Genomic DNA, 26582 nt, shown 5'->3' with positions numbered 1-26582 from the left:
AGGAGGAACTTAGTATTTGAAGTAATGCATGAAGTATGCATTTAGTTTCCATGCTTATTGTGTTTCCACAACATATTAGTGAGTAAATCTACTGAAATGGCCACCACACCATAACAGAGGAGTGGGATGTGTAAGATGAGAATGCAGAGGTTAACGCCTGTGGACCATGGCTGTAAAAATCAAATGGTATCTGTACTTCATTGCTAAGTGAAAACTTGCACGCAAGGGGAGGGTCATGCATCTTTTTCAGATCGTTTGGAAGGGTCAGAGGAAAATTATTACTGATGAGGGGAGGGTCACGTCTTTTTAGGTTCGAGACCACAAAACTACCCCGGTGGCCCCTTAAATAAATAACGAGCAGTCGCTTACCGAAACTGAACTCTTAAACCAAAAACTGATTATATATATGTAAGGAGTAGAGGCGTTTTGACTTGCTCTAATGTGGTTTTTGTGTTCACAATATGTATATGCGGGGGAAACGGGGGTGTTTTTATTTAAAAAAACAAATTTTTATTAAATGTTTAAAAGGCAAAACAAATATATAAATATGGTAAAAAAAAGTTAGAACTTTATGCTCCTCCGGACACCGGATTTGCCTGCTGCTGCTGCTGCTGCTGCTTTGTTTTTCTGTTTCTGCTGCAGCCGCCGCTGCCGCCGCTGCTTGTCGCTGCGGACGCCACTGCCGTCCGCTATGGCCGCCGCTGCCGCAGCTGCCACTTGCTCTTGCCACTGCTGCTGTCCGCTACGGGCTCCGGCCACTGCTCACTCCAGCCACCGCCTTCTCCGGCCACTGCTCACTCCAGCCACCGCCTTCTCCGGCCGCTGCTGCTCGCTCCTCAAACAAGGTGCCACCTGCTCATCAGATAAACATTCACACACATTTACACCGTGTGCTCAAGGACACCTCAACATGGGACTGCAGGGCCAGGGATCGAACCACCAACCTGCTTGGCAGGCGACCACTCTATCATCAAGCTTCGAAAATGATGCCACATGTCCATTTTTACATCGTTTAACAGTTGTTCTTCAATTCTCAAATTCTTCGCCTGAAGAATTTGATTTCTTTCAAATAGTAACTCCTGAGAAAACAAAGAGGAGCATATTAACATACATTGAACCCATTTGCGTAGAACCCGATATGTAATCAGAGTAATGGAAAAGTGTAATGATCAACTCCTTTTGATGGCTTATTTTCCTTCTGAGAGTGTAACTACCTTTTCAGCAGTGACCTTGTGGAGCTCAATCTGTAGTTCTTTAGTCTTGTCGGATGATTTCAACATTTCTCTTAGCCCAAAGATTTGTTTGTTTGAGTGAATGACCTTAAAACGCTGCTTTTTAATCTGCAAAACATGAAATAATACCGTAACAATCTGTATTAGTGAAAGCTTTAGTTTCAACATTGACACATGCGACTAGTGCAAACCCCACTGAGACTCACTTATCATCAGGGGCGCCGCCAAGAATTTTGGGCCCCATGACAAAAAAACAAATTGGGCCCCCTCTGCGCAGCTGTTGTCACCACATCTCTAGGACCTAACTGGTTTGGATGGATCGCGGGAATGGGGGTGTTTGTTATTATTAGTGTTTTTGTTGTCGTTATTAATAATTGGTCAGACTTGCAGAAGAAAAGATTTGACACATGTTAGAGTCATGGATGTATTAAGAGAACTGGATACAGTGTTCGGCGGGAAGCCCCGTACGTTCCAGTGAGAGTGCTCAAAAGCGCATAAAGCAAACATGGAGCTCGGCTCTTCCGCATTGTTGGCCCATAACGCTGGTTGGCTCACGATGGGCATGCGCACTAGCAACAATTTGTTTGTGTTGTCGTAGCAACCGGTAGCAACATGCACGTTCATGAGCGTCTCTCTTGTGTCTCTTACAAGTGGTGAACTCATGAACTCGCCGTTTTCATTGTCTAAAATATTCACTAACGTTAAACACTGTTTTCGTTGTTCCCTATCGTTTACATGCTTAGCTAAATAAACGATAGATGCCTTTAGCTAGACAACCAAGGAGATTTAATAATTATGTTGTGCTACTAGCTAGCTACTAACTAGCGCTAGCTAGCTGTTAGCCTGCAGTTTGGTGAACAAAGCTCATCCATGGCTTCATCCTTCATCCACGTTACAAGCTTTACAGCATACAGCCCTCAGATGTATCATAAGAGAGAACCAAGGCGATGTAATCACTATGTCTCTAGTAACGTTATGTAGGCATATAACTAGCTATGTATAGATCTTAATACAGTCATGCTAGCTCCCCCTGATGTTAGCAACTAGCTAGCTAGCCGATAGCCCGCCAGTTTGGGAAACGCTAATGACGTTACATCCACGTAGCTAACAGGCTTTACAGCATAGCTACATACATCCCTCGGATGTATCATAACTTCATAAGATAATACCATGGACGTATTAATAGAACACATGGTGAATTACAACCATTAGCTATATCCATTATTACAGCTAGCTACATGAGCTCGGGTCATGTGAGCGGGCGGGCGCAGTCCCGCGGCTCTGCTCGCGTCCACTACGCGCTTTCGTCATGCCAAATTTAATAATTCTGGATTCGCTTCTAGTGAATGTTAAAAATGTTAAAAACGTGACGTTTTAAACAAGGACCCTTTCAGTGTTCAGGCTGGTAAGTTGATATACCCAGAAACAAATTATCCGCTGAAATATAGACGTTTCTTCCGCCATGCAAAGTCTATGTGAAAAGTCTTTCTGGGCCATGGGGTGCAGTACCACCGTTATCCGCTAAGCCCATGGTGGCTTTTAGACTTGTTGCTCTTCCTGGGGGCTTGTGGACATTAATATTTATTATTATTATTATTATTATTATTATTATTATTACCATAGTGAAATCGTGCAAGCGATAAAACCTCGTCCTCTGCGCTGTCGGCCTGTAAAGACAATGTATTGGTATATTAAAAAAAAATCTGACCGGCCCACATTAAAAAAAATGGTCCGGCCCCTCTGGCATCTGCCAGAGTTGCCAGATGGCCAATCCGCCCTGATAGACCTACCATGCACATGTACTGCGCAAAAGCGCCACTCGCGCCTAGGCTATTTAATTGTATAGCCTTGTTAGGCTATGTGCAGGGTGTGCCAACTTTTTTTTTTTATGAGATAGAGAGACCCCCTTAAAGACAAAAAGATAATTCGAGCACTGTGCTGTCCTGAGTTGAAAGCCTACTTTACGGCTTAATTATCGAGTTAATAGGCGTGTGTGTTCGTGTTAGCCGCTGTCCATTTCCTAAGGTTCTGAAATTAAAGGGCGTGCGCCCGTGAGCATCCACGGAGGAAAACATAAATCGGCGCCTATGTAAGGCAATATGATCTCCATACTAAACTCACTGGCTTCCTCGGTAAAATTTGCCACGCACCGCCACTGTTGGCGACTCAAATGAAAAGCATGCAATCCATAAAAAAGCTTACCCTAATGAGTTCACGTTCACTTATATTGTATGTGTAAAATAATAATTGGCAAAAATGATATGACCGAGTATATGAAAAGTATTAAAGATTATTTTTTGGGGGCATTTTAGGCCTTTATTTCCACAGGACAGATGAAGACATGAAAGGAGAGAGAGAAGGGGAATGACATGCAGCAAAGGGCCGCAGGTCAGAGTCGAACCCTTTTCTGCTGCGTCGAGGAGTGAACCTCTATATATGTGCGCCTGCTCTACCAACTGAGCTAACCCGGCCACATACGAAAAGTATTAGAACACAGTAAAATAACTAGCAATAAACAATGAGAGTAAGGCTAAAGGGGTTTACAGCTGATTAAATAAGGCAGCGGTAGAGATATATTTCTAAAGTAAAACATCCAGAAACTTTGTCCTTATCCCTCTTCTGTCTGCACACTTTGCTTCTAGTCATACTGCTGCTGGAACTGCATCATATCAGTTGATTTATTATTATCCCTGATTTAAGTGTGATATGTAGGAGTACAACAGTCCTCTTCACAGAATCTCATCTTCTGACTCTGGATCTCTCGGCTTCAGAAGTCCCATTTCCATCGGAGGAGTCCTCCTCAATCTGGAGCGAACCACACTACAGAGAAAGCACAACAAACAGTCACGCATAACATAAACTGTTGTGAGAGAGCGCCATTAGAGGCACTCAAGTTGTTATTCCCAGTGTGGATGAATCTGCAAGACTACCAGGACAAAAAGCAGCAGCTTATGGGATGTCTGGATGTGTGGAGCATGTTCTTACCAGCTGACGGTGCAATAGAGCGCGCTCACGATGAGCATGGCGAAGGCGAGGTGCCAGGAGTAACACATGGTGATGAACATCATGTTGTTGTGATCATTTAGGTCCCACTCAGGGCCGTGAGGAGGGTACAGCACATAACCAATCTGCGAACGAAGAGAAGGCAACGTGAGGATATTATTAGGCACAGCCATAAACATCAGCTCACACACTCTGATTTACCTGCCAGAACCAGCTTCCCTGCAGGACAGTGAGGGTGCAGCGCAGCAGCTCCAGGATGATGTTACCTCGGTGGAAGACCTCCAGGAAGGCAACGACAGCCTCACCAAAGATGGCGAAGAGAAGTAGCTGGTGCACATGGACGTCCAGCATACTCCTGCCATGGAGGTGGTAGAAGAAAAGAAATCCTGCAAAAACAAGAGGCAGTCGTCAATGGAAAAATAGATGAGAAAGGTGGAGAAAAATATATTTTTACCCATTTATCACTTTGGTCAAATGGCATCTTGACTGCATTTTTGTTTTCCATTGACTAGTCTCCTATGATCTACTAATCTGTTAAATTACAGTAGGATATACTGTATGTCCATGGTCTAAATCAGTGATTCCCAACCAGAGGTATTTGTACTGTGGCAGTACTTCTGCAGTCACCAGAGGGTGCATGGAAATATTGTGGTGCAGCTCAACTAATTTGAAAAAATGTAAATAACAATTTGATTAGAAAATTAAAGAAACAAATCCATGTATTGAGTATGCAGTAACTTGAACAAAATGTATTGCAAATGAGAGTAAGTGAAAAGTAGTATGCAAGCAAGCAAGCAAAGAAGTTAGCTAAAAGTAAGGTGCAAATGATTCAAAAGTTGCTAAAAATAGTTAATATACAGTTCAAATTAGGGCTGCAACAACGAATCGATAAAATTTGATTATTAAAAAAGTTGGCAACGAATTTCATTATCGAATTCGTTGTGTCGCGCGACACGCCACTCAGTCGCGGAGATAAATGCAATTGAGTTGAGTGCCATGCGGAGCGGTGCGGAGCGGAAAAAAAAAAAGAGCAGAGCGGGGGTAGAGGAAATACGGAGAGAGACCGGAGAGACCCGTAACGTTGTTCTGAAACACACGGCGAGACCCGTAACGTTGTTCTGAAACACACGGAGAGACCCGTAACGTTGTTCTGAAACACACGGCGAGACCCGTAACGTTGTTCTGAAACACACGGCGGAGGCAGAGAAATCAGTAGGACCTAAGTCATCCAAGGTGTGGGAGCATTCACACTAAATAAATCGAAAACGTTAATTGCAAGATACGCAAAAGCGGTATTTACTCGTTATCCAGCTTGACAAGCATGACAAGCTAGCGTTAGCTCGTTAATAACAGTAGTAAAGCAGGACTAAAGACACGTTTTTATTCACTCGCCTTTTTTGGCCCATTCATTTTTCAATCTATTGTCATGTATATATGCTGTGCTTTGTCCCATATCAGTTATTGTTGACAAATATATTTGTGTGTGTTGTACTTTTTAATTTCATTTTAAAGTTCTTTTATAGCACTTGGTCATCTTAAGCTGTGTTTAAATGTGGTGTACAAATGAACTTAACTTGCACTTACTACAATGATGGTAATAATGTAATGAATAAGCTTCAAGTGAACTTGTGTGTGTGTGTGTGTGTGTGTGTGTGTGTGTGTGTGTGTGTGTGTGTGTGTGTGTTGTCTGTATCTACTCTTTGGGTTACTTACCTTTACACAACTATTAACTAAAACAACAAGTATGTATGTAAGTATGTATTGAGTTGATGTAAATTAATGCTTTTTTGTTTTTTTATCCGATTCATCGATTAATCGAAAAAATAATCGACAGATTAATCGATTATTAAAATAATCGTTAGTTGCAGCCCTAGTTCAAATAGTTAGTTATTTTATTTTTTCTGTGCCTAAGTGCCTGAGTCCTAAGATTTTCATTGCAAACGACTACTTCTGTCATTGTTGTGCACATGACAAATAAAGAACCTTGAACCTTGACTAAAAGTAATGGCTAAACGGCTCAAATAGTTAGCCAAAAGTAATGGATAAATGATTGAAATTTCCAGCTTTGGCTGCTAGACGTACAAATGCAAAACCAGAGACGTTTTAGAACCCAGACGCCCCAACTCAGAGTAACTAACTGTATCTGTGTTTTCTTTCTCCACTGCCACGCCTCTTTAGGAGACCAGAGGCAGGTAATGAGTGGAATGATTCCAATAAGAGAAGTAAATGATTATTTTGCCCCATAGTCATCAAAGTAAATAATGGACACATTTTTCACAAGCCACATAGTATCTCCCGAACATTCGGACACTAAAATGGCATTTTTCAGACGGACGATGTTTGAGACCTGTTTCTGTCTCAGGAACAAACTCTGAAACGCTGAAAAAAGTGCCCAAAATATCGGGGGAAAAGCGACAAAAGTGTCGGAAAAAACGACCAAAACGTTGACCAAAAAGTTTTAATTTTAAATTTTGACCCACAAAAACAAAAAGTTGCTGGTTGGTCGACAGGAAGACAACACAAGGGTTATATAATAAAATAAATAAATAACATCAAAATGAAAAAAACAAAAGTACTTTTTCTTACCTTCATTAAAGAAAGCAATAGCCAGCATTAACCTATCCAGTGCCAATGGAGCAACCTCTGTGGTGTGTACAATCAGATTGACAGTAGCAGCCAGGCCAAAGAACAGATACATGGTGGCATGCTGCCAGTTCATCAGATATTCCCAGTGTTTCTCTGCAAAGTCATACAGCTGGAGTCTCGGCCCACCTGCTGCAAACTGCTCTGCCAGCATCCCTGGGGAGCACAGCAGAGGAAACACTCAGATGTCCTTAATTAAAGAGTGAACACTGGGGGCCCCCTGTACAGAGGCTCAGTCCTCGCTGCAGCGGTCACGGGTTGGGTTGCGACCTGCGGCCCTTTGCTGCATGTTGTTCCCACTCTCTCTCCCCTTTCATGTCTAAGCTGTGCTATCAAATAAAGGCCTAAAATGCCCCAAAATCATCTTAAAAAAACTAGAGTGAACACTGTAAATACCTATTTGTGTCATACTTTATTCACACTAGTGGCCAGGTTGGCTCAGTGGTAGAGCAGGCACACTTATACTGAGAGGTTGATACCTCAATGCAGAGGTCCAGGGTTTGAATCCGACCTGTGGCAATTTTGTCCAGCATGTCTTCCCCCTCTCACTCCCCTTTCTCACCTAGCTGTCCTATCAAAAAAATAAAGGCGGAAAAAGCCCAAAAAATAATAGAAAATACTTTACTCACACTGTACGTACTCATTAAAGTTATTTAAGTTGCTTTGGTGTGTGCTGGATTCATACAGACGACTCTTGAGTAGCCAAAGTTTAAAAATGAAGGGATGCAAAAAGAGGCTCATTTGAAATCAGCTGTTTTTCATATCACTCACAGTTTCTGTGTTTGTGTTTTGTAAGTGGCTAGAAAGACCTACTTACCAACAAAAGAGAAGAAGAGTACGACAGAGCTTTCGATGATCTCCAGGCGGCGCTGTGAGGCTCTGCTGGCCAGCCGAGTGGAGCCTATATTCTTGTTCCTGCGGGTGGCGTGCCAGAGTGAGTGCTTCCCTGTCCACCAGATCCCAGCTACCAGAAAGAAGCTTCCAGGGAGCGCGTGGCCCTTGAAGCTTCCCATGACTCCGAGCCCCTGAATCGTAGGAGGAAACAAATCTATTAGCAGTTGTTATGGATAACTGCATCACTGCAGAGTGATAACCAAGGAGAAACATGACTGCTGTTATCTCAATGGTCTAAGAAAACCCTGTTCTTCTTCCACTAAAAAAGAAAACACAAATTTCGATTTAGCACAAATCGGGGTTTTATTCTCACTATTGCGTCTATATTACATCAGCAAGAAAAATATGTTGCTTTCTTTTAAATGCAGGTAGTTAATGTATCAAAACAAGATCATTTCATCACATACGCAATTTAGAAGTGTTCTTCCAGTAGCATGGGGATATAGCCTACAGTATTTTTAGCATGACTGGCAAATGAGAAGGAATAAGAAATGGGAAGGGAAAAGTGGAGGAGTGCCTGCAATTGAGTTAAACAGCATAATCAGCAGCCATAATTAGTGTGTGTGTGTGTGTGTGTGTGTGTGTGTGTGTGTGTGTGTGTGTGTATGTGTGTGTGTGTGTGTGTGTGTGTGTGTGTGTGTGTGTGTGTGTGTGTGTGCCTTCAGCTGACCTCAGTAGAAGTGTGTCTAGAAAGGGAAAGAAACCGGTTTAGGCTTTCTCTTTTACCTTTAAACATGTGAACCTGTCTGCAGTTTTTCCCTTTGCGTTATGCAGACTGAGCTCACTTCATGAATTTACATTAGTTGCACGCTGTCCCTGGTAATGACTAGCTATCATTTCTGGATGATGTGTGCTCGTGACTGTGGGTGCAGACCCGGCTGTCATCACCTGCTGTTTACCCCTACACGTTTATTGTGAAAGGGAACAAACGCATGCACAATAAAAGGAAAAATGATCAAAAACAAACAGGGCTACCATTTCAAAGTCAGCCATGTGCCGTGCACTCTTTTATCCATTGTGTGCCTCCTTATGGTTTCACATTACATGAAATCAAGATTATAAAGAAACTTTATCAACCTGTTTGACTTCGGTCCCCTCAGCAATAAATAATGCTTTGTAAACTCTGAGAGCAAAGCAGGAGTGACATTAACAGCGAGTAGAAAATCAGAATAAGGTGCATGGCTGTACTCTCTTTTGTGATGGAGATGACAGACAGTATTCCGCCCGGCAACAAAGAGAACCTTTTAAAGGAGGACAACGAATACAAACAGATTGTGTGAGATATTAAGCTGAGCTCATCTGTGTCAGAGACCCCTTTTTCCTGTGCAACCTCTACCTCAAAACACTTCAGTCGCCATGGCAATCACTCCGTCGTGTCACTGGAGTGCTGCTGCAAGACTCTTCAGTGTTTGGCTGATTTACTCATAATCAACGACAACATCTGTGCAGCCTTGTCTCCAGATTCAATTGTTCCCACACTTCTTCTGTCAAGGGTTTCAGTGAATAAATATACGTTCTTACACTCACTGGTGGAAAGTAACTAAGAACATTTACTCAAGTAGGTTACTGTGCTTGAGTCCAGTTTTGAGGTAGTTTTGAGGTACTTCCATTTTATGCAACTTTATACTTCAACTCTACATTTCAGTGGGAAATAATGTACGTTCTTCTCCATTACATTTATTTAACAGTGACTTTTCAGATTCAAGATTTTTTTTATCAAAAGGAGGCCATCATTGTTATAGATAACTCAACCAACAGTATATAAAACAAAAATTAGCCCCGCCTTGACCAATTATAACATTAAAGTACTGCTTACATGTTGAAGCATCAATAATAATGATCCAGATGGGTCATTCTACGTGATGAGTACTATTAGCTATGATACTCCATGAAGCTTTAAGAAGGCCTATATTTGTTGCTATTATTTTTACTTAATTACAATTTAAAAATGCAGGACTTTTACTTAACGTCATTGAGTATTTTTATAATGTGGGATTTTTTTTTCCTCCACCACTGATGATACTTATTCAGTAACGATTGAACGTGTTTGTTTGATTTAATATGGAATTATTAAACTGCCTGGGTATTTTTGAATTAGTTGGTGATACCATGGAGAGTCTTCATGGAGGTATATATTCTAGTTTAGGAACCATTGACTATAAGAAAAGACTTTAACTGTTCCTGACAGTAAGTGAGCTATTTTAAATAAATCACCTAAAAATAACCATAAGGACATTGCCACTAGTGGTGTAGTAGTAGTACTATTGTAGTGGGTATACTGTACTGTATATATATTGGCCAGAATATGCCTGGGAGGGGTGTCTGGGTGTCCTCCCCCAAGAAAGTTTTGAGCATCAACGACTTCATTTCCTGTATTCTGACACACTTTTATGCACCAAATTACGGTAGAAATCCCTTTATTTAGCCTATGCGAAGAAGAAAAACACAGATGACAATTCAAAATATATCAAAAAAAATAATGGAAAGTATGTTGTTGCGTGTCATTGGGCATTTTTAAGTGGGTATATGGAAATCCTGGAGCTTTCTTAGTGGGTATACTGCGAATAGCTGCGTATCACGTAGACTACACCACTGATTTATTCTGGCAGAGCAGACAGAGGCTGTAAAGTTTATGAAAAGAGATACAGATACAAACATAAAGAGTAACTAATTGAATGTCTCACAATGTAAAACAAGTTGCAATCTGAGATTATTGGGTGCAAAGATCAGCAAAAAGATGAGTTTTGTGGTTTACTGAAAAAAACTTTTATGATCTTTTTTTTATAAAGATAATACGTTTTATTTCGGAAGTACAGTGAGTGTATGTTATAAGCGGGTGTGTACATAAATATAGCTACTGAAGAGATATACAGTAGCCTATAGAATTCCTTTATAGTAGAAAGAAAAAGGGGGGTCTTACCCAAGTATGTTCGTCAGTGGAGATGAAAAGTTGTTAGCCTACATATAAGTATGTTTAGCCAGAAATATCAACGCATCTTCATTTTCTTATTAAACAAATCATTTTTCCAAAGAAGAGAGATATCCTCTGTTCCTCGGTGAGACACAAAGTATACAGTAAACATCAGCTATCTCCTCCTAATCTGACTCCCAGCCGCCTCCAGACCAGACCCGTTTCACAACCTTTTTTCCCCGACTCTAAACAACAGTTGAGGGTTTTACCCCCCAATAAACTATCCCATTGGATTACAGCGGTGAGCTCGCGTCATCAGTCCGTGCTATGATTGGCTGACGTCCATGTCAGTCTCAGGTGTCTACTGTCCACGTGTGCACTTTCACTCCGCCTGCTCCCTCTCGGCTCGGAGGAAACCGCTACTTTCCATCCAGCCAGGGCAGGGCAGGGCAGGCAGGGGCCGGGCCGGGCCGGGCCGGGACAAGACCTCCGGCACGTACACTGCGGCTGGAAGACCTCCTTCCTTATCTTAAGACAGGAGGTTTGCTTTATTCACTCCAAACCGAGTAGCAGTTAGTGTGTTAGTGCAATAATGTAGGCTAACGTGGGTGTAAATGGAAGCATAAAGTGAATTCTAGCATTATTCAGAATTTACAAGGCAAACTACTAGCAAAGTCAACAGCAAATAGCAAATGAATGACCCATTGTAACCCAAAGTTTTCTTAGCCCTATTTAAATAAAGATAAAGATAAACTAGCTCCACAGGTCACAGCTGTCGCCCATTGGTGGGATTTAGATTTCAAAGGTGGGGGGACACAGTTCCAGACACAAACCCTCAAAGGGCTTTAGTTTTTCAGATACCCCTAGGTAGAACATTTCACGACCATGTCCCCTTGATGAAATGGACGGCCAGAACAATAATATTTTATAGGCTTTAGCAAAAAGTGCTGAAATGTATTAATATATTGACTCACCACCATATAAAGTCTCACCACATAGGCACAAAGGGCAGAATAAAGCCACTCATTTAATGTTTCACCTGTTGCTTGGATTTAGTTCAAATTTGCTCTAATAGTGCCCTAATATCCGCTCTACTCCTCAAAGCAATATGAATATAAAATGTGTATTAATTATAAAACTTTTTTGCATAAAAAAATAAAGGCAGTGCAATAAAGCAAAATGTGTAAAAAGGGGAATAAAACCCATTTTTGTCATGTTAATATGTTACAAAGTATGCAAAAATTAACTGTTTTATCTCTTATACTTTTCAAAAAATAAAAATGTAACTCCAGTTAACCCTATGGATCTCAAGATTTGAAAATGTATCTCCTCTTACAATGTTCAAACTAGACACTTCAAGCCCCACTATAATAGATACTGTTATCCACTTTTAAAGATGGTATACAGACTTTTGAAATTCTTTCTTGTTTTTAATTTATTCTCGTTCCATACTCTCCACTCATTCTGGAGAATCAGTAATTTGCTACAACTTATAAGATACAAACACCATTTTAACTTCAGAATTACACACACACACACACACACACACACACTTCCTAAAGTGTTAAAGTGTGTGTGTGTAAAATAGATAATAGACACAACAGCCACATTAAAAACATTTGTAGGTGTAACTTACAACATTCGTAGCGACTGCATTCCAGTCAGGTGTGTCAGTGACAGGGCTGTGATATTGTACATGCTGATTTACTGACACACCTATGGAATGGAGCCATCATTACAGTAACATCATTGGTTACACCTGTGCTTTCCCAGCTTAGTCAAAATGTCTGCCTTGAGAAGGCAGATCATGGTATTGCCATTGTTATTATGGGATTTAACTACATTTGAATACTTGTTATTATTGGCCTTTTTATGGGCTGCAGTGTAATAATCCGAACAATAAAAGATGTAACAACTGTTGATGATACATTAACACACTGAAAAGTGTATGTTTGTTGAAAGCACACCGCATTTAGCAAGGGAGTGTCACGTCAGTGTGTGCTTGCGGCTTGTTGTGTGTTGATCACAGTGTCACTCCGGCCTTGGAAGCCCCGCAGTGTGAGCTTGGCTTTACACAGCTGTTCTGATTAAAAATGTATATGAATATGTCATGTATGAAAGACAAAAAACCAAACTTGTAACTCATAGAGGGGACACTAAATATAACTTACATCATTTCCCCTAGATAAAACATTCATTTTGGTTGGACATAAATCCAAGCCAGATCACAGTAGATTCGATAGACCGGGATTTATTGGTTAATTAATGAATTAAGTAAACATGTGTCACATGAAGTAATAATAAAGTATTGATGTACATCCTAAACATGGAAAGACATCCATTTGTCATTATCTTGAAATAAAATCTAATTTATGTAATTGCTATTTACTGTATATGTATACATTTATATACAGGCAGCCTGATTTTGTTGCACATTTATCACACGCTGTAAACTCTTATTTGGCAGTGCAAAAACACGACAGAGATGCTTGAAAGCTCACCAGTGTAGAGACGACAGTCTGGGCCTCACATGCAAAACAGCAGATAAATCAGGAAAATATATGACAGACAGACTCACTGTATCAGGAGGAGGAGTTTGCTTTTATAACTTGAGAGTAAAGATTAACACAGGCATAAAACAGGCGGATGGTCTTACTCACTTTCAAACTTGTCGTGAAACGCGAAGTATTATTATTTCTGCCCATGCTCTTATCACATACTTCCACAAGATTTAGTTATGTCATCAACATGGACGGACTCTACAATTCATCCAAAAATACTGGCCGCAATTAGTTTGAATATTCAAATACTCAACATTCTATTGACACTCTGCAAGTTAGTGTGGAACATAACCTTTGTTCTTGTCCGACAAGGGAGAGGTGTACAAAATGGTTTAAGTTAACAATGTGTTTTCAAGAAGTTTATTTTATAAAAGGGAAATCTCAGTGACCATGAATCTTCTCATCTAACTCTCAGCAAGAAAGCAAATAAACGAATTTACCAAAATGAAAAATTATTCCTTGAAGGTAAATGAGATTTACAAAGATGCAAAAAGAAAAATGTAACAATTTAAAAAAAAACATAGTGAATCTTGAGGAAATTTGCTTCAAAAACTGCAGGTTCAATGCAGAGTTTAGAATGTCTCTGGAAAGTCTTTTGACACTAACATAATGTAGACAAAGAGACAAAACCACTCGTATTTTGGGAATAATTTAAACATAACTTTCTAATCTTATATAACTATTTATATTTAGAGTGTGAGACGCCACCAATTACAATTTATCTCTCTTATTAAGGGGCCTCCTAGTCTCGCATTGCCAGACCCTCCTCCACAGTGCTGCAGAGGAGGGTCTGGCTAGTCCACACAGCATTCCGGAATGGGAGTAAAACGTTTATTGGCATTTCTCTAAACCATTCACAATCGTTTTGGGCGGTGCTAAGCGCCGGACGGAGCCACAGTGCCTCTGCAAAATAGCTTCAGAAAGGAACTTGTTTTGGTGGAACATGTATACGTTCAAAAGTAGTTTTAGTCGTGCAACAGAAAACTCAGATTGGACAGATAGTCTAGCTAGCTGTCTGGATTTACCCTGCAGAGATCTGAGGAGCAGTTAACCATAGTCCTCACAAATCCACCGGAGTTTAAAATCCGATTTTCCGATGGCACCGTAGCAATCCCAGAAGTGGAACGTCGTGGATATAGACTAGGGGCCCCCTAACTCTCATACAGCCCTCCCAAGATAGAGGATGATCTAAAATCTCCTCATCGAGTACAGGTTAGAGGAAATCCGCACAGGTTGACCAAGGAGCAGCGGATTCATGCAGAATGACCAAGATGTGGTAGATCTCTGGGGGAGGGGGGGGGGGTCAGTGGGTCTCATTGACATGCAGGCATGGCAGGTGTAGGTACAAGGACCGTTATGGGACTTTGATGCGGGACGAAGACCAGTAGAGGGGATTCGGCATGAACACGTGGACACGGCATGTGGACACACATCTGTTTTTTCCATAGCCACTGCTCCATGCACTGAAACACATTTTAAAAGAGTTTATTACATCTGTTGTTTGTTTATGATTTCTCCAGGTATTGATTTGCCTCACTGATCCCAGGAGCTAATTTCCAACATGCTAGAGTAAGCATATGCACAACAGGATAAACACTGAACCTGCTTTACTCGATTGTACATTCACTGTATTCCTGAAGGAGTGCAGTTATAAAAGAGTCCAAGCAATTTCCTCTGGTATAAGGAAGTTATAAAGCAGGTAATTCAAAGTACATTCAAGTACTAACAACACTAAAGTTATGACTGAACACAAAAACACAAATCATTTTGGACTTCATTAATGCAAATTTGTCATTCAAAATGACCAAAATAGTTACAAGTTACTGGAAACAGTAAACAAATCACAACCTTGACAAATTAATTCAAGTTACTGTATGTGCCATATGAAATATCTTTTGTAACAACATTTCACACTATCAAAATTATATTGTAGTTCTGCTGAAAGGCTTTTTAAATGTGGTAAAAGGACAATATTCTCCATGTGTGATAATAATTTGATGAATAACCAGAAAGATATTGGCTAGATTGTCACCCAGTAACAGCCTGTGCGTCATAACTGAACATAAAGTACCATTACATGACCTGTGTACAACTTGACATGCTTTTTATAATACTATAAAGCAAATATTTTATACATCTCATTTATAAAAGAGGCACATATTCTTTGCCAGTGTTCAAGAAGCATATACTTCAATATGGCAGTCGGTAAATAAAAGCTAATACAAGCAGGAAACTTTAAGCACTGGTAATTTATTTTAATCAAATATTACCTTAGGTTTTTCCTAATAAGAATTTCCTAAAATTCCGAACAAAAAAAACATTCTTGCAAAGATTCATATTTTTTAAAATGTTTTTACAATTATGATTCCTAGATCCTCCTAAATTTGGCCTTTGACACTGAGGAGAAAGAGTGGTAATCACTCCAAAGCAGACAAAGTGAAGGGGCCCACAGGACAGCTTTACAGGATCAGGTCAGCTAAGGCCCTGAGATTTTAACACTTGAACGTCACACCATGTAGAAGTAAAAACTTCAGGAGACAATCCTGATGTTTGGCCCATGGGTGCATAATCCTCCACTTTTACACCGACGAGTCATCTCCTCCCACTGACTGATATCAGCGATGTCTACGCAGGGAAAGTTGACGGCAGGGTGTGTGCGGCTCCTTCTCCATGGAGATTGGCCCGTCTGCTGAATTCCTCCTCTCATCCGAGAGTCTCCTCACCTGACAAGCCGCTGCTTCACTGCCGCTGCGGGGCCGGCACTGCTCTAACCTCTGAGCCGCCTTCAGCACCCACCAAACGGAGACATCATGATCAGTTAAGTGCCAAGTCCTCAGCTTTTAGAGTGCTCCATGCTTCCACAACACAGATATGTTTCAGGTGCAGGCAGATTGTTTTCAGACCACTCCACATCATGCATATCCAGGAATGAGCTGCCATCATGCACCCTTGATTTGATATTTGACATGCTGGGACTGGAGTGAACAAGTGAACACGCAATGGGAAGGTTAACATAGTGTAGTGCAAACATGTAGTGAGAAGATGTTTTACCTCTTTGTGGAAGCGGTGTGCACAGTGCAGCTCTTGAACTCCCCCTCCACCCTTGCGCATGTCATCATAACAGATCGGGCACAACTTGTAGTCACCATTCTGGCAAAAAAAAAGAATCAACTTTTGTTTTAAAGCTCAACCTCTGACCAAAATCAATTGTAGTACTACAGTAATTAAAGATATATTGTGCTGTATTAAATCCAGCTCTGTGCCATCTTAGTGTGGGCAGTGTGTGCAGAGGAGCGGTGTTTGGCTGCCCACCGTGGCTCCGAGATCAGCTGAAGCCCACTTGATGAGGCGAAGTGCTGCTCCGCTCCGTGGAGAGCAGCGACACGAAGAGAGGCCAAACAGCATACATGGCCCACACTAAGATGACACAGAGCTGGTTTAAAATCTGGAAAGTATTCCTTTGTATTAACATTATTGTATTAACATTATCTGGTTGCACTTTACTCCTACAACTTGTGTACTGTTAAAAAAGTGAAAGGGCTAATATATATGAAGCTTGAAGTTGACATTGATGACCAGACACAAATGCACAACAATCCAGCTTTTATTTTGAAAGCTTCGTTGGATTTGAAACACATTAAGCCCCAGATTCTTCTCCAGAAATCCTCCAAATTATGTAATGTAAAAAATTTTAAATACCCAAATACAAAATACATAATTGATCTAGCCCTTTCATGAAATGTGAAACATCTATACAGTAGTATCACCAAAGATGCAGTGCACTTTACAATGAATAATATGAGTTCTGGGGATATGTTATTTTGCTGCACTATACCTATGCTATATACTTTTATACTGTATTATGTTATTCTAAACAATATTATGACACTACTGCACCTTATACTATCTCATTACCTCACTATTTCATAATGTACCATATTATACTATACTATGTTAATATGTTACATTGACACTTGCAATATATTCTATTCTATTAAGACTCTGCTGTTATTATTCCCACCACTGTCACTTTATCAGCACCACTCACTTTATCCTGTCATCTGTCTCCAAATGCTCTGCATTTTGTAGTTTATAGTTTGTATTCTATTTTAGTTTCTGTTCCTCTCCTCTCTTATTTCTGTAATTTTCTGTATTTATCTTTGTTGTACTGCTGCAACAACTGAATTCCCCCTGCTGGGGATCAATAAAGGTGTATCTTATTAGTGAAAGACTGATCGGCTCTGCAGTTAACTGTATAATCTACAGCATGCAGGGCTAGTAAAGAAAACTGTAAAAACTGCTTACATTTTCATTAGCTTTATAATATTTTTACTCACCACAGACATGGTCCTCTTATCACAGAGAAAAAGTCTCTTCTGGAAAGACTCTGTGAGCTCTGGGATAGTGGTGATGCGATTCTCTGGGATGGCTGACTTGGAGCGGCTGTTGTCGTCTGAGGAGGTACAACGAGCTCTCTGGTGAGGCCGGACCTCCCCCTTCTCCTCTCGCGTTTTGATGTGGCTTGGGGTGGCTGCCATTGTCGCTGTGTGGAGCCTGTTTAACTTCATGGCATCTAATTGTGACTGTGGACCACACAGAGAAGGATAATATGTGCTGAATCTCAACGCAAAGGGAAACAATAGTGTCATATTTCTATGTTTCCCTTTAGAGCTGAAATGTGAAGAGCAACTGTGAGACAGACAGACAGACAGACGGACAGACTCACACTCACAGAGAGACAGACAGATGACCATGCTGAGATTTTGTGTGTGAATTAAATTAATCACCCCTAATTTTCTTAAGTAACATGTTTGCAAAGCACATGATTGTAGCACCTGGTTATAGTTGGCCTCTCGACCCAGTTCATTGATTTACATGATTTACACAACAGCATTTACATGATTACACTTATATGTTGCATAACAGGTATGTTGAGGGTCCCTGGATGCCGTGAAGACTGTATTACAAAAGTAAGGATTAATTAAGAGTACTCCAGGGATGTGTCACACTATGTTGGTATAACATTTTAATGGAATTGTACCTTGTACAATTTCATATGACGAATAGAACTGATTGATTTCAATAAAGTTTGGGGTACTCACAAGAGACCTGACGCAGCAGAGGCCGGGATATCTTCACTCCTACATTTCCCAAAGTGCACCTAAATAGCTTTTATAAATATAAATAGCTCTTTTAGTAAGATCCTCCCTTCCTAGTAAAGGTCCACCTCTTTCCCCAATTTGCTACGCAGATCTTCTTTAATAAATCTAAAGTCTCCAAGCTAAATCTGAGATATGTGTAAAATCAGTGCAATGGCCCTTTAAGAACTCAATTACAAGACAAAGCTTAAGTCCATAAACAGCGTCTAAAAAGATTGCATTACAGTACACATCTATCTACTTGTGGATTAATACTATGGTCATTTGGCTCGTTCCTTCACTTAAATGCTCAAGTTGATCTGTGGTGGCAGAAGCAAGCTCAGGATTCACATTTAAAAAGAAAATCTGATTTTCAGCCGACCTGCAGCCATCAGCAATTTACTTGACACCACCTAGAGGCCGATCTCTATGAGTATGTGTCGTCATATCTCTTATCAGCTGCTTTTGTTTCACTTAACCTACAAAACAACTCAGACGAATAAAACTAAACCCCTCCAAATGTAAACAAAATCCTATAAGAATATGCCACAAAACTGCTTTTATCAAAAAAAAAACATAATGAAGCACGTGCACACAATGTTGTGTGTCCCTCCACAAGTCCATCTTAATGTCCATCTTATCTTATTGTCCTTGACCATACTGAGTACCTACTGTATGACCCACAACCATGCTTTGACCTCCCTATGACAGGAGGCAAGTGATAAGTCCCTTATGGCAATGAATAAAGTAGTGCACTGTTCTATACAGTAAATGCCCTATATTTGCGTAAGAGCTCTTACATGCAACAGTTCATGACTAAACATCGTTGAATGCACTTATTACTTTGCATAAACACACACATTTATCTGTGCACGTGTTTGTGTGTTTAAGTGTGTGCTGGGGCAGCGTCATATATTTTTGCATCAGCAGACATTATTTATGTGAGGCTGGTGGAGGCAAACTACAGGTCAGAACTAGGGCTGGGTTAAAATAATCGATTCTCCAATTAAAATCGATCTTTGTTTGAGTGATCTGATATCGATTAATAAAATCCAGAAATCAATCTTTAATATACAGTATCTCACAAAAGTGAGTACACCCCTCACATTTTAGTAAATATTTCATTATATCTTTTAATGGGACAACACTGAAGAAATTACACTTTGCTACAATGTAAAGTATGAAGTGTACAGCTTGTATAACAGTGTACATGTGCTGTCCCACTCAAAATAACTCAACACACAGCCATTAATGTCTAAACCAATGGCAACAAAAGTCAGTACACCCCTATGTTAAATTCCCATAGAGGCAGGCAGACTTTTATTTTTAAAGGCCAGTTATTTCATGGATCCAGGATACTATGTATCCTGATAAAGTTCCCTTGGCCTTTGGAATTAAAATAGCCCCACATCATCACATACCCTTCACCATACCTAGAGATTGTCATGGGGTACTTTCCATAAAATCATCTCTCAATGCAAATCAAACCAGCTATTAGGCTAACCGATATAAAACCATGCCAATCTCTAGGTATGGTGAAGGGTATGTGATGATGTGGGGCTATTTTAATTCCAAAGGCCAAGGGAACTTTATCAGGATACATAGTATTCTGGATCCATGAAATAACTGGCCTTTAAAAATAAAAATCTGCCTGCCTCTATGGGAATCTAACATAGGGGTGTACTGTAACTTTTGTTGCCAGCGGTTTAGACATTAATGGCTGTGTGTTGAGAATTATTTTGAGGGGACAGCACATTTACACTGTTATACAAGCTGTACACTTCATACTTTACATTGTAGCAAAGTGTAATTTCTTCAGTGTTGTCCCATTAAAAGATATAATGACATATTTACTAAAATGTGAGGGGTGTACTCACTCTTGTGAGATACTGTATGTCTTTTCACCATGGATGTATAAGTAAAAAGTACTTTAAACTAACTTTTTGGTGGTCAATTCTTAATGTAAACAATAACCTGGTGCATTATAAAATAATATGTGAGGGTTGCTTCTTGCTTGTACAATTTACAGCATAAGTTCTCGGAGAATCTCTTTTATATCCAAGCAAAACTGGTACTGTAACTGAAATGTTCGTAACCTAATTAATATTGAATCGAATCAGAAATGTTCTCGAATCGGGACCTTGTGAATTGGAATCAAATCGATTTGGGGAATCATTGGCAACACCCAGCCCTAGTCAGAACTATTGTTGGTATTGTTTGGGTTTCACTACTTTAATAAAAAAGAAGAGCACAAAATGACAGTCTTTGACATTAAAGAACGGCTTGTTTATTGCTAAGGTCATGTGAACAATTTTAAATAATTTATTTTGGTGCCACTTCATTTCATTTAAGTGGCACCAAAATGAGGCACTGAAATCTGCTTTGCCATTCGGCCGGTAAATACCAATCGTATAGGAACTGGTGCCAATGGTTTCGGTACCAACCCTAGTCAGAACACCCTATTACTAAACACTATAACAGACCTACATAGCCTGCATAGTGCTCATACCAACTTGTTGCTTTTCCAATATCTACACAGTGTACACATGCATTAATCTACTGTCATTGTCTGCCAAAATATAAATGGGTTCATGCTTTATTACTTATATATTCTTTACATAATTCTATACATTCTCCATGCTGACATATTAGATTTTGATTAATTAAGGTACATACAGTTTTTTTGTTATAGATTTATCTTTAAAGACATTGGTATTAATAAGTTTACATCAGTTTAAAAACATTCTGTGCTGTGGTCAAAGGTTGTTTTTCTTAATGGCGGAAAGAAAGTGTGTTACTGCTGTTTATATTTCAATGCAAACACATATTGTACACTGAACAAAGTGACGTGCAATGCTGGTGGTCCTTACCACAGTCGGGAGTGATGCTCTTCGATCACCGTGTATTTTTGCAGATCTCCTGAAACTGCGTTTCCTGTCTCTGGAGCGTCCACATTCGGCTCCGTGACCCCAGTAACTACTCATCCATTTTGTGAAGTTACCATCATCATCATCATCGTCGACCATGAGGGAAGAAGGCAGGAGCCTGAGAGACATGATGGGAGTTGTGCAGGGAGCCTCTTGGTGTAGCAAGTCTGAGTACAACCGATAGAAGTGTGCTCCCAGCCGAGTGGTACAGAGGGTAAAAACAATGCTGAGCTGACCTACTAAGCCTCTGGCTGATTTGCTGCTCTACTACACAATACTGTCCCATGGGGCAAAGGTAACTGACTTCATTTTGAGCCTTCTGGAACCCTCAAGCACTGTATTGTGTTATTCTTGGATGAGCCAAAAATAAACTGCAGTCTTTAAATAAGTGAATCCTCTATAATCTATTTAACGTTGCTGTTAGAAAGTAAACATGGAATCAACAGGGAGGCAGAAGGCAGAGAGGAGCAGCTAGTGTTTTGAAACTGGGTGGGTGATGTGAACACTGCTTTTAATCTTTCCATTACAGTCATGGGCCTGGGGGTAGACAACTGAAACTCCAATTTCCCCATACTTTCCACTCATCAAACCTGTCAATAATTATGGAGTGCAGGCTACCCTGTCTACCGCTGTGCACTGTGAGCCTGGGGCTTGTTTAATACAGGACAGAGAGGGAGCATATCTTTTCATGTTACGCTGCGCACTGCTTAATCATATTTTCTTTATATTTGCCTTTATTATCTATTTGTTTCAAAATTCTCCTTTGTGATATAATCATAATGATAAAATATGCCAGAAAGAAGAGTACTAAACTATGTATAAGAAAAATATGTCTTAATTTCTTTATTGCTTAAAATAGGGGCCAATCACCGAGACTTATGAATAAAATAATATCAAACTAATTTGAAAGTGAGGGGGACACAAACAGGATTTTGAAAAGTGGGGGGGACATGTCCCTCCTCTCCCCAGTGAAAATTATGCCATAGGCTCTTTATATATTCCTACATGATACTAGAATATACAAATCTCACATGTAATTGACCCAGTATTTTTCAGTGACTGTAAAATAATACAGTGGTTTAACATGTTTTAAGTTACAGTGTTGTAGACTAGAGGATCAGATTTGAGAGGCTGCCATGCCACTCAGTGAAATCATATTAACTACAACTGATTCAACTTGTTTTGGATTTGGTATGTGTCACAAATCTACTAAATATGTTTTGGAACCCAGACCAATAAGCCAGAGAATAAGAGACCAACAAGAAACTGCATGAACATCTAAAGATAATCTGATTCAATGATCTAACTGGAATAATTTGGTATATTTATGTAGTTGATTTGTAAAGATTTACATTTTCATAGTGCCTTACTTCCCAGCATTAGGAGCGCAGACACGTCTCAGTGGTCACAGAGAACCAAACATCTAGTAGCGGTAAAGCCAGGCTGTGCTAACAATAGCAGGCCCATTTTACAGGAATAACAGACAGAGAGTCAGGAATAGCTAGAAGATCAGACATCCTTATTGTAACCTCTGTCCGTAGCCCCATTTTCCCCTCTTTAAAGCAACAATATCTGCAGGGTCATTGAAGAGACACGCACCACAAACGGAATATTGAAGGTTATTGTGTCTCATCACGTGTTGGAGTTTACTGGCAAAATTGATTTTATTACTTTTCAAAACAAGCTACTGTGTCAGTGATAGATTATTCTGAGGGGAAGCAACATGTTTTAAGCTACTCTACCAGGACAGTTTAAAATGTACACTATTTGTACATACTGTATTATTAATTTAGTATACATTTGAAAAACTGTTTATCAAGTACAAAAATGTTGCTTTTTGATTTGGTACAAATGCAAAAACAGAATAAAACGATATGTGCCCGACTGTTCAGTTGCAGCATAATTGACAGCTTTTCCTTAAATTATAGAACACCACGTGTGGGAATAGTTGTCCTATCAAAGGTCTATGTTGCTGCAAGGACAGGACTCTTCATTACACCGGCTTCCCTCTGAATACAGTTGACTTTGAAAACTTTTCAGTGCTGGTCACTGTGAGGACAGATGGCCTTGGGGACAAATTGAGTAGTCAGGCCCCAGCACCGACCAGATAGACCAGCACAAGGCTTTAAAATGGGACAGACAGGTGACTGAACTTGGCAAAGAGACAAACACACACACACACACACACACACACACACACACACTCCAAGTCATATGATAAATCCACATTGATCAGGATAAAATTAGAGTGTTGGTGCTGGAAAACTTGTGCAATTTGAAAAGAAAATAGCCTTCACTATTTGAAACTATGACTACACTGCGGTACTCTGTCAACACTTAGTATTTTTATGACAGCAAAAAGCATTTTCCACAATGTATTGAAACAGAAAAAGTGGACAAGAGTATCAGCGCTGACACCTAGTGGCTGCAGCCAACCTGCATTATGCATAATTAATTAACTTAATCTTTTTTATATATTAAAAAAACATCATTGGTCCGATGTTTATTTAAATTATTGATCACAAATTTCGAGTTTTTCTTTCACAAAGGTGAGGAAATTAGAATGAAATTGAAATCATTCAACTCACACATGAAGCTCAAACTGACTTTCAAATTGCCTTATTACATGTACAACAGGGATTCAAACAAATAATATACGATATTGGATCCAGTTGAAATTATAGAAAGGGAGAAAGTATAATCGATTATTTAGGTTGTTTAATTATGTGCTTTGCAAGACTGAATTATTGACCGAGAAAAGCAGATAGCTGCATCAGCAGGAGCCTTCATGTTGTTGTTCACTAACGGGTTAATTAAATCGGATAGCCTAAATATGTTTCTCGTGTGTAGACATGTATGAGTGACGCACATTTCAAACTAATTTTACACTTCACTGAACACTATGACTACAGTGCAGCATTGACACAATCCCAGATAACTATTAAAATGGGCTGCTGTAGACCAGAGTCACCATTATCATACTTATCACCTTACCCCTAATCGTCACATACTAAACTAAATTGTCTGTTAAATCTGGAGGAATTTTAACATAAAAGACTTTTTTTTCACTTACTTATAGAGAGAACAGAACCATTATCAAAGGGACACAAAATAAGAACATGGAAATGTATTTTGATCTATTTCTGTCTATCCTAATGTCATTTGTGTCTTGATTTGTGTCTGAAAGTGTAAGATATTACACTAGAGAGTACCCTTAACATTTGTCAAAATGCCACAAAAAATGATAGTCAGATAGCCTACAATACCTATTGCTGTTAGTCCCACAATGCAACACTTCACCTTTGATAGATGCATACATTGCAGTTGTAGGCCATCATTGTGCAAATTGATGATGATTCAGAAGTATCTAATCCAAATGTCCAATTAATTTGAAAAAAATATATATAGTTGAAAAACTAAAGCTTGAAATTGAAAATTTAAGTTTTGGTCTAAAACTTGAAAAAATAAGACCATGTATTCAAACTAAAAATAAGTGTACCAATTTTTCTTTCAGTTTGAATAAAATTTAGATTAAATTCTGGAATTATTTTGAATAAATTATAAATTTTCATTTTTCACTTTTATATTTGTTTTCAGTTCCACATTTCATGTTTTCAGATTCAAAACTTATTTTTTTTACGGCTTCAAATCTTTTTTTTTCAGTTTCAGATCAGTTTTTTTCAGTTTCAGACTTTTGGCCCTGATTTTGCTTGGGGGCGTGGCTTCAACTCAGAGGGGCGTGGAATTATGAGTAGCAGCCTAACAAAGAAGGCAGAAGACTCTTCTCAGTCATGTTGCCTTCAGGAAATTGTGTTACTGCGAGAACTATGACTGAATGCTTTCTATCCACCATATTTACATGTGATTTTTACTAAATAAACTGATGCTAGTGACAAAGTTCCATTTAAAAAATTGTTTTGGACAAAACGTGGTACCAATTACACTATAAGAGCAATAAACTGTGCCAGATTGTGCAGTTCAGCAGGAAGAATGACTTCTCCCACTTCCACTTAAGACTTTGAATTTAGCACCACAGTATTCACTCGGCAGTCAGCATGGCGTCCGCTCCGCCAAGGCAACCCGCCGGCGCCAGCGCACAGGTAAGACATGTGAAAGATATTATCCTTTTTGAATAGATCCTTTGGGACATTATCCCCGCAGTGGCATTTTTGGGGGGGAAATAGGTGGACAGCTGGAAATGAAGCATCGCTAGCACTAAAGTTAGCATTAACTAACGTTAGCTTCACACTAGCTGGTGTTTTTACACTAATTTCAGTGTCCAGCTCAAGTTTTTTGACTTTAACGTGTAGTGGTCTTTGTTAAGCTCTGTTTGTCAGAATTACCATAGCTCGACAGTGGCTGCAGCCGTACAGAGCCTTATAAATGTAAAAATTATAGATAACTAACATTGCTAAGTTAATAATGTTACCTTTTCATGGTTAGTTTAAAGAACATAACTTGTCCTGGGCCGCTTTGTTAATCAATCAATCAATCAATCAAAGCTTTTATTACGGACACACACGGTCCAGAAAACAGACAGTAAGACATACAAATACAAAAAGACAAGTTAGTGTATTCTGATACATAAGTTAGGCTGTGGTAGAAGCCTTCAAAGTTTGCCATTGGCATATTTTGTAAGGCATAACTGTCATGCTGTAACGTTATGTGTGTAAAACGCAATTTATCAGGCCAGAGCGTTAATGTGAAGTCGTATTTGTCTACTCTAGGAGCAAATGAAAAGAGACCTTCTTCACTGCAGCCACTGTCGAGTTATGGTCATTCTGACAAACAGAGGTTAACAAAGACCACTACACGTTAAAGTAAAAAAACTTGAGCTGGACACTGAAATTAGTGTAAAAACACCAGCTAGTGTGAAGCTAGTGTTAATGCTAACTTTAGTGCTAGCGATGCTTCATTGCCAGCTTTGTCCAGCTGTTCACCTATTTTCCCTTTATGTGTTAATGACAAAAAAGGTATCCATTCAAAAAGTCTATATCTTTCACATGTCTTACCTGTGCGCTGGCGCCAGCAGGTTGCCTTGGTGAGTTAATACTGTGGTGCATACATTCAAAGTCGTACGTGGAAGTGGGAGAAGTCATTCTTCCTGCTGAACTGCACAATCTGGCACAGTTTATTGCTCTTATAGTGTAATTGGTACCACGTGTTGTCCAAAACAGTTTTTTTAAATGGAACTTTGTCACTAGCATCAGTTTATTTAGTAAAAATCACATGTAAATATGGTGGATAGAAAGCATTCAGTCATAGTTCTCGCA

The 26582-nt window shown here is 39.6% G+C and overlaps 2 protein-coding genes and 1 long non-coding RNA gene across 7 annotated transcripts; 1 reads left to right on the top strand and 2 right to left on the bottom strand.

Annotated features, from left to right (window-relative positions):
- Positions 1 to 3388: 3388 nt before the first annotated feature.
- Positions 3389 to 11139, bottom strand: tmem45a (transmembrane protein 45a). 3 transcript variants are annotated; one of them, XR_004898877.1, is made up of 7 exons: positions 10693 to 11138; positions 7696 to 7903; positions 6822 to 7034; positions 4437 to 4621; positions 4218 to 4360; positions 3722 to 4052; positions 3389 to 3518 (listed from the first exon to the last, which is right to left on the bottom strand). XR_004898877.1 is itself a non-coding variant. In XM_031311937.2 (6 exons), exons 2-6 carry the CDS (start codon positions 7889 to 7891, stop codon positions 3962 to 3964), a joined length of 828 nt encoding a protein of 275 aa, XP_031167797.1. In that variant the 5' UTR covers positions 7892 to 7903; positions 8499 to 8719; the 3' UTR covers positions 3659 to 3961. The 3 variants fall into 3 exon arrangements, 2 of the variants coding, with proteins under 2 accessions (XP_031167797.1, XP_031167796.1); XM_031311937.2 differs by lacking the exons at positions 3389 to 3518; positions 10693 to 11138 and adding an exon at positions 8499 to 8719 and having other exon boundaries at positions 3659 to 4052; XM_031311936.2 differs by lacking the exon at positions 3389 to 3518 and having other exon boundaries at positions 3660 to 4052; positions 10693 to 11139.
- Positions 11140 to 13265: 2126 nt separating this feature from the next.
- Positions 13266 to 21809, bottom strand: lnp1 (leukemia NUP98 fusion partner 1). 3 transcript variants are annotated; one of them, XR_004898874.1, is made up of 5 exons: positions 21253 to 21809; positions 17582 to 17827; positions 16296 to 16394; positions 14223 to 14707; positions 13266 to 14007 (listed from the first exon to the last, which is right to left on the bottom strand). XR_004898874.1 is itself a non-coding variant. In XM_031312001.2 (5 exons), the coding sequence occupies exons 1-5, from the start codon at positions 21436 to 21438 to the stop codon at positions 15860 to 15862; spliced, it is 786 nt and encodes a 261-aa protein (XP_031167861.1). In that variant the 5' UTR covers positions 21439 to 21809; the 3' UTR covers positions 15475 to 15859. The 3 variants fall into 3 exon arrangements, 2 of the variants coding, with proteins under 2 accessions (XP_031167861.1, XP_031167863.1); XM_031312001.2 differs by lacking the exons at positions 13266 to 14007; positions 14223 to 14707 and adding exons at positions 15475 to 16027; positions 16557 to 16645 and having other exon boundaries at positions 17584 to 17827; XM_031312003.2 differs by lacking the exons at positions 13266 to 14007; positions 14223 to 14707 and adding an exon at positions 15475 to 16027 and having other exon boundaries at positions 21253 to 21808.
- Positions 14021 to 25454, top strand: LOC118496316. Its single transcript, XR_004898875.1, has 3 exons — positions 14021 to 14032; positions 24779 to 24783; positions 25338 to 25454. It is a non-coding gene; the product is annotated as an uncharacterized LOC118496316 (long non-coding RNA).
- Positions 25455 to 26582: the final 1128 nt, after the last annotated feature.

This window comes from Sander lucioperca, chromosome 11, assembly GCF_008315115.2.
Source record: "Sander lucioperca isolate FBNREF2018 chromosome 11, SLUC_FBN_1.2, whole genome shotgun sequence".
Lineage (NCBI taxonomy): Eukaryota > Metazoa > Chordata > Actinopteri > Perciformes > Percidae > Sander > Sander lucioperca.
Note: the sequence above shows the minus strand (reverse complement) of the source record. Positions and strands in the feature narration are given on the sequence as shown.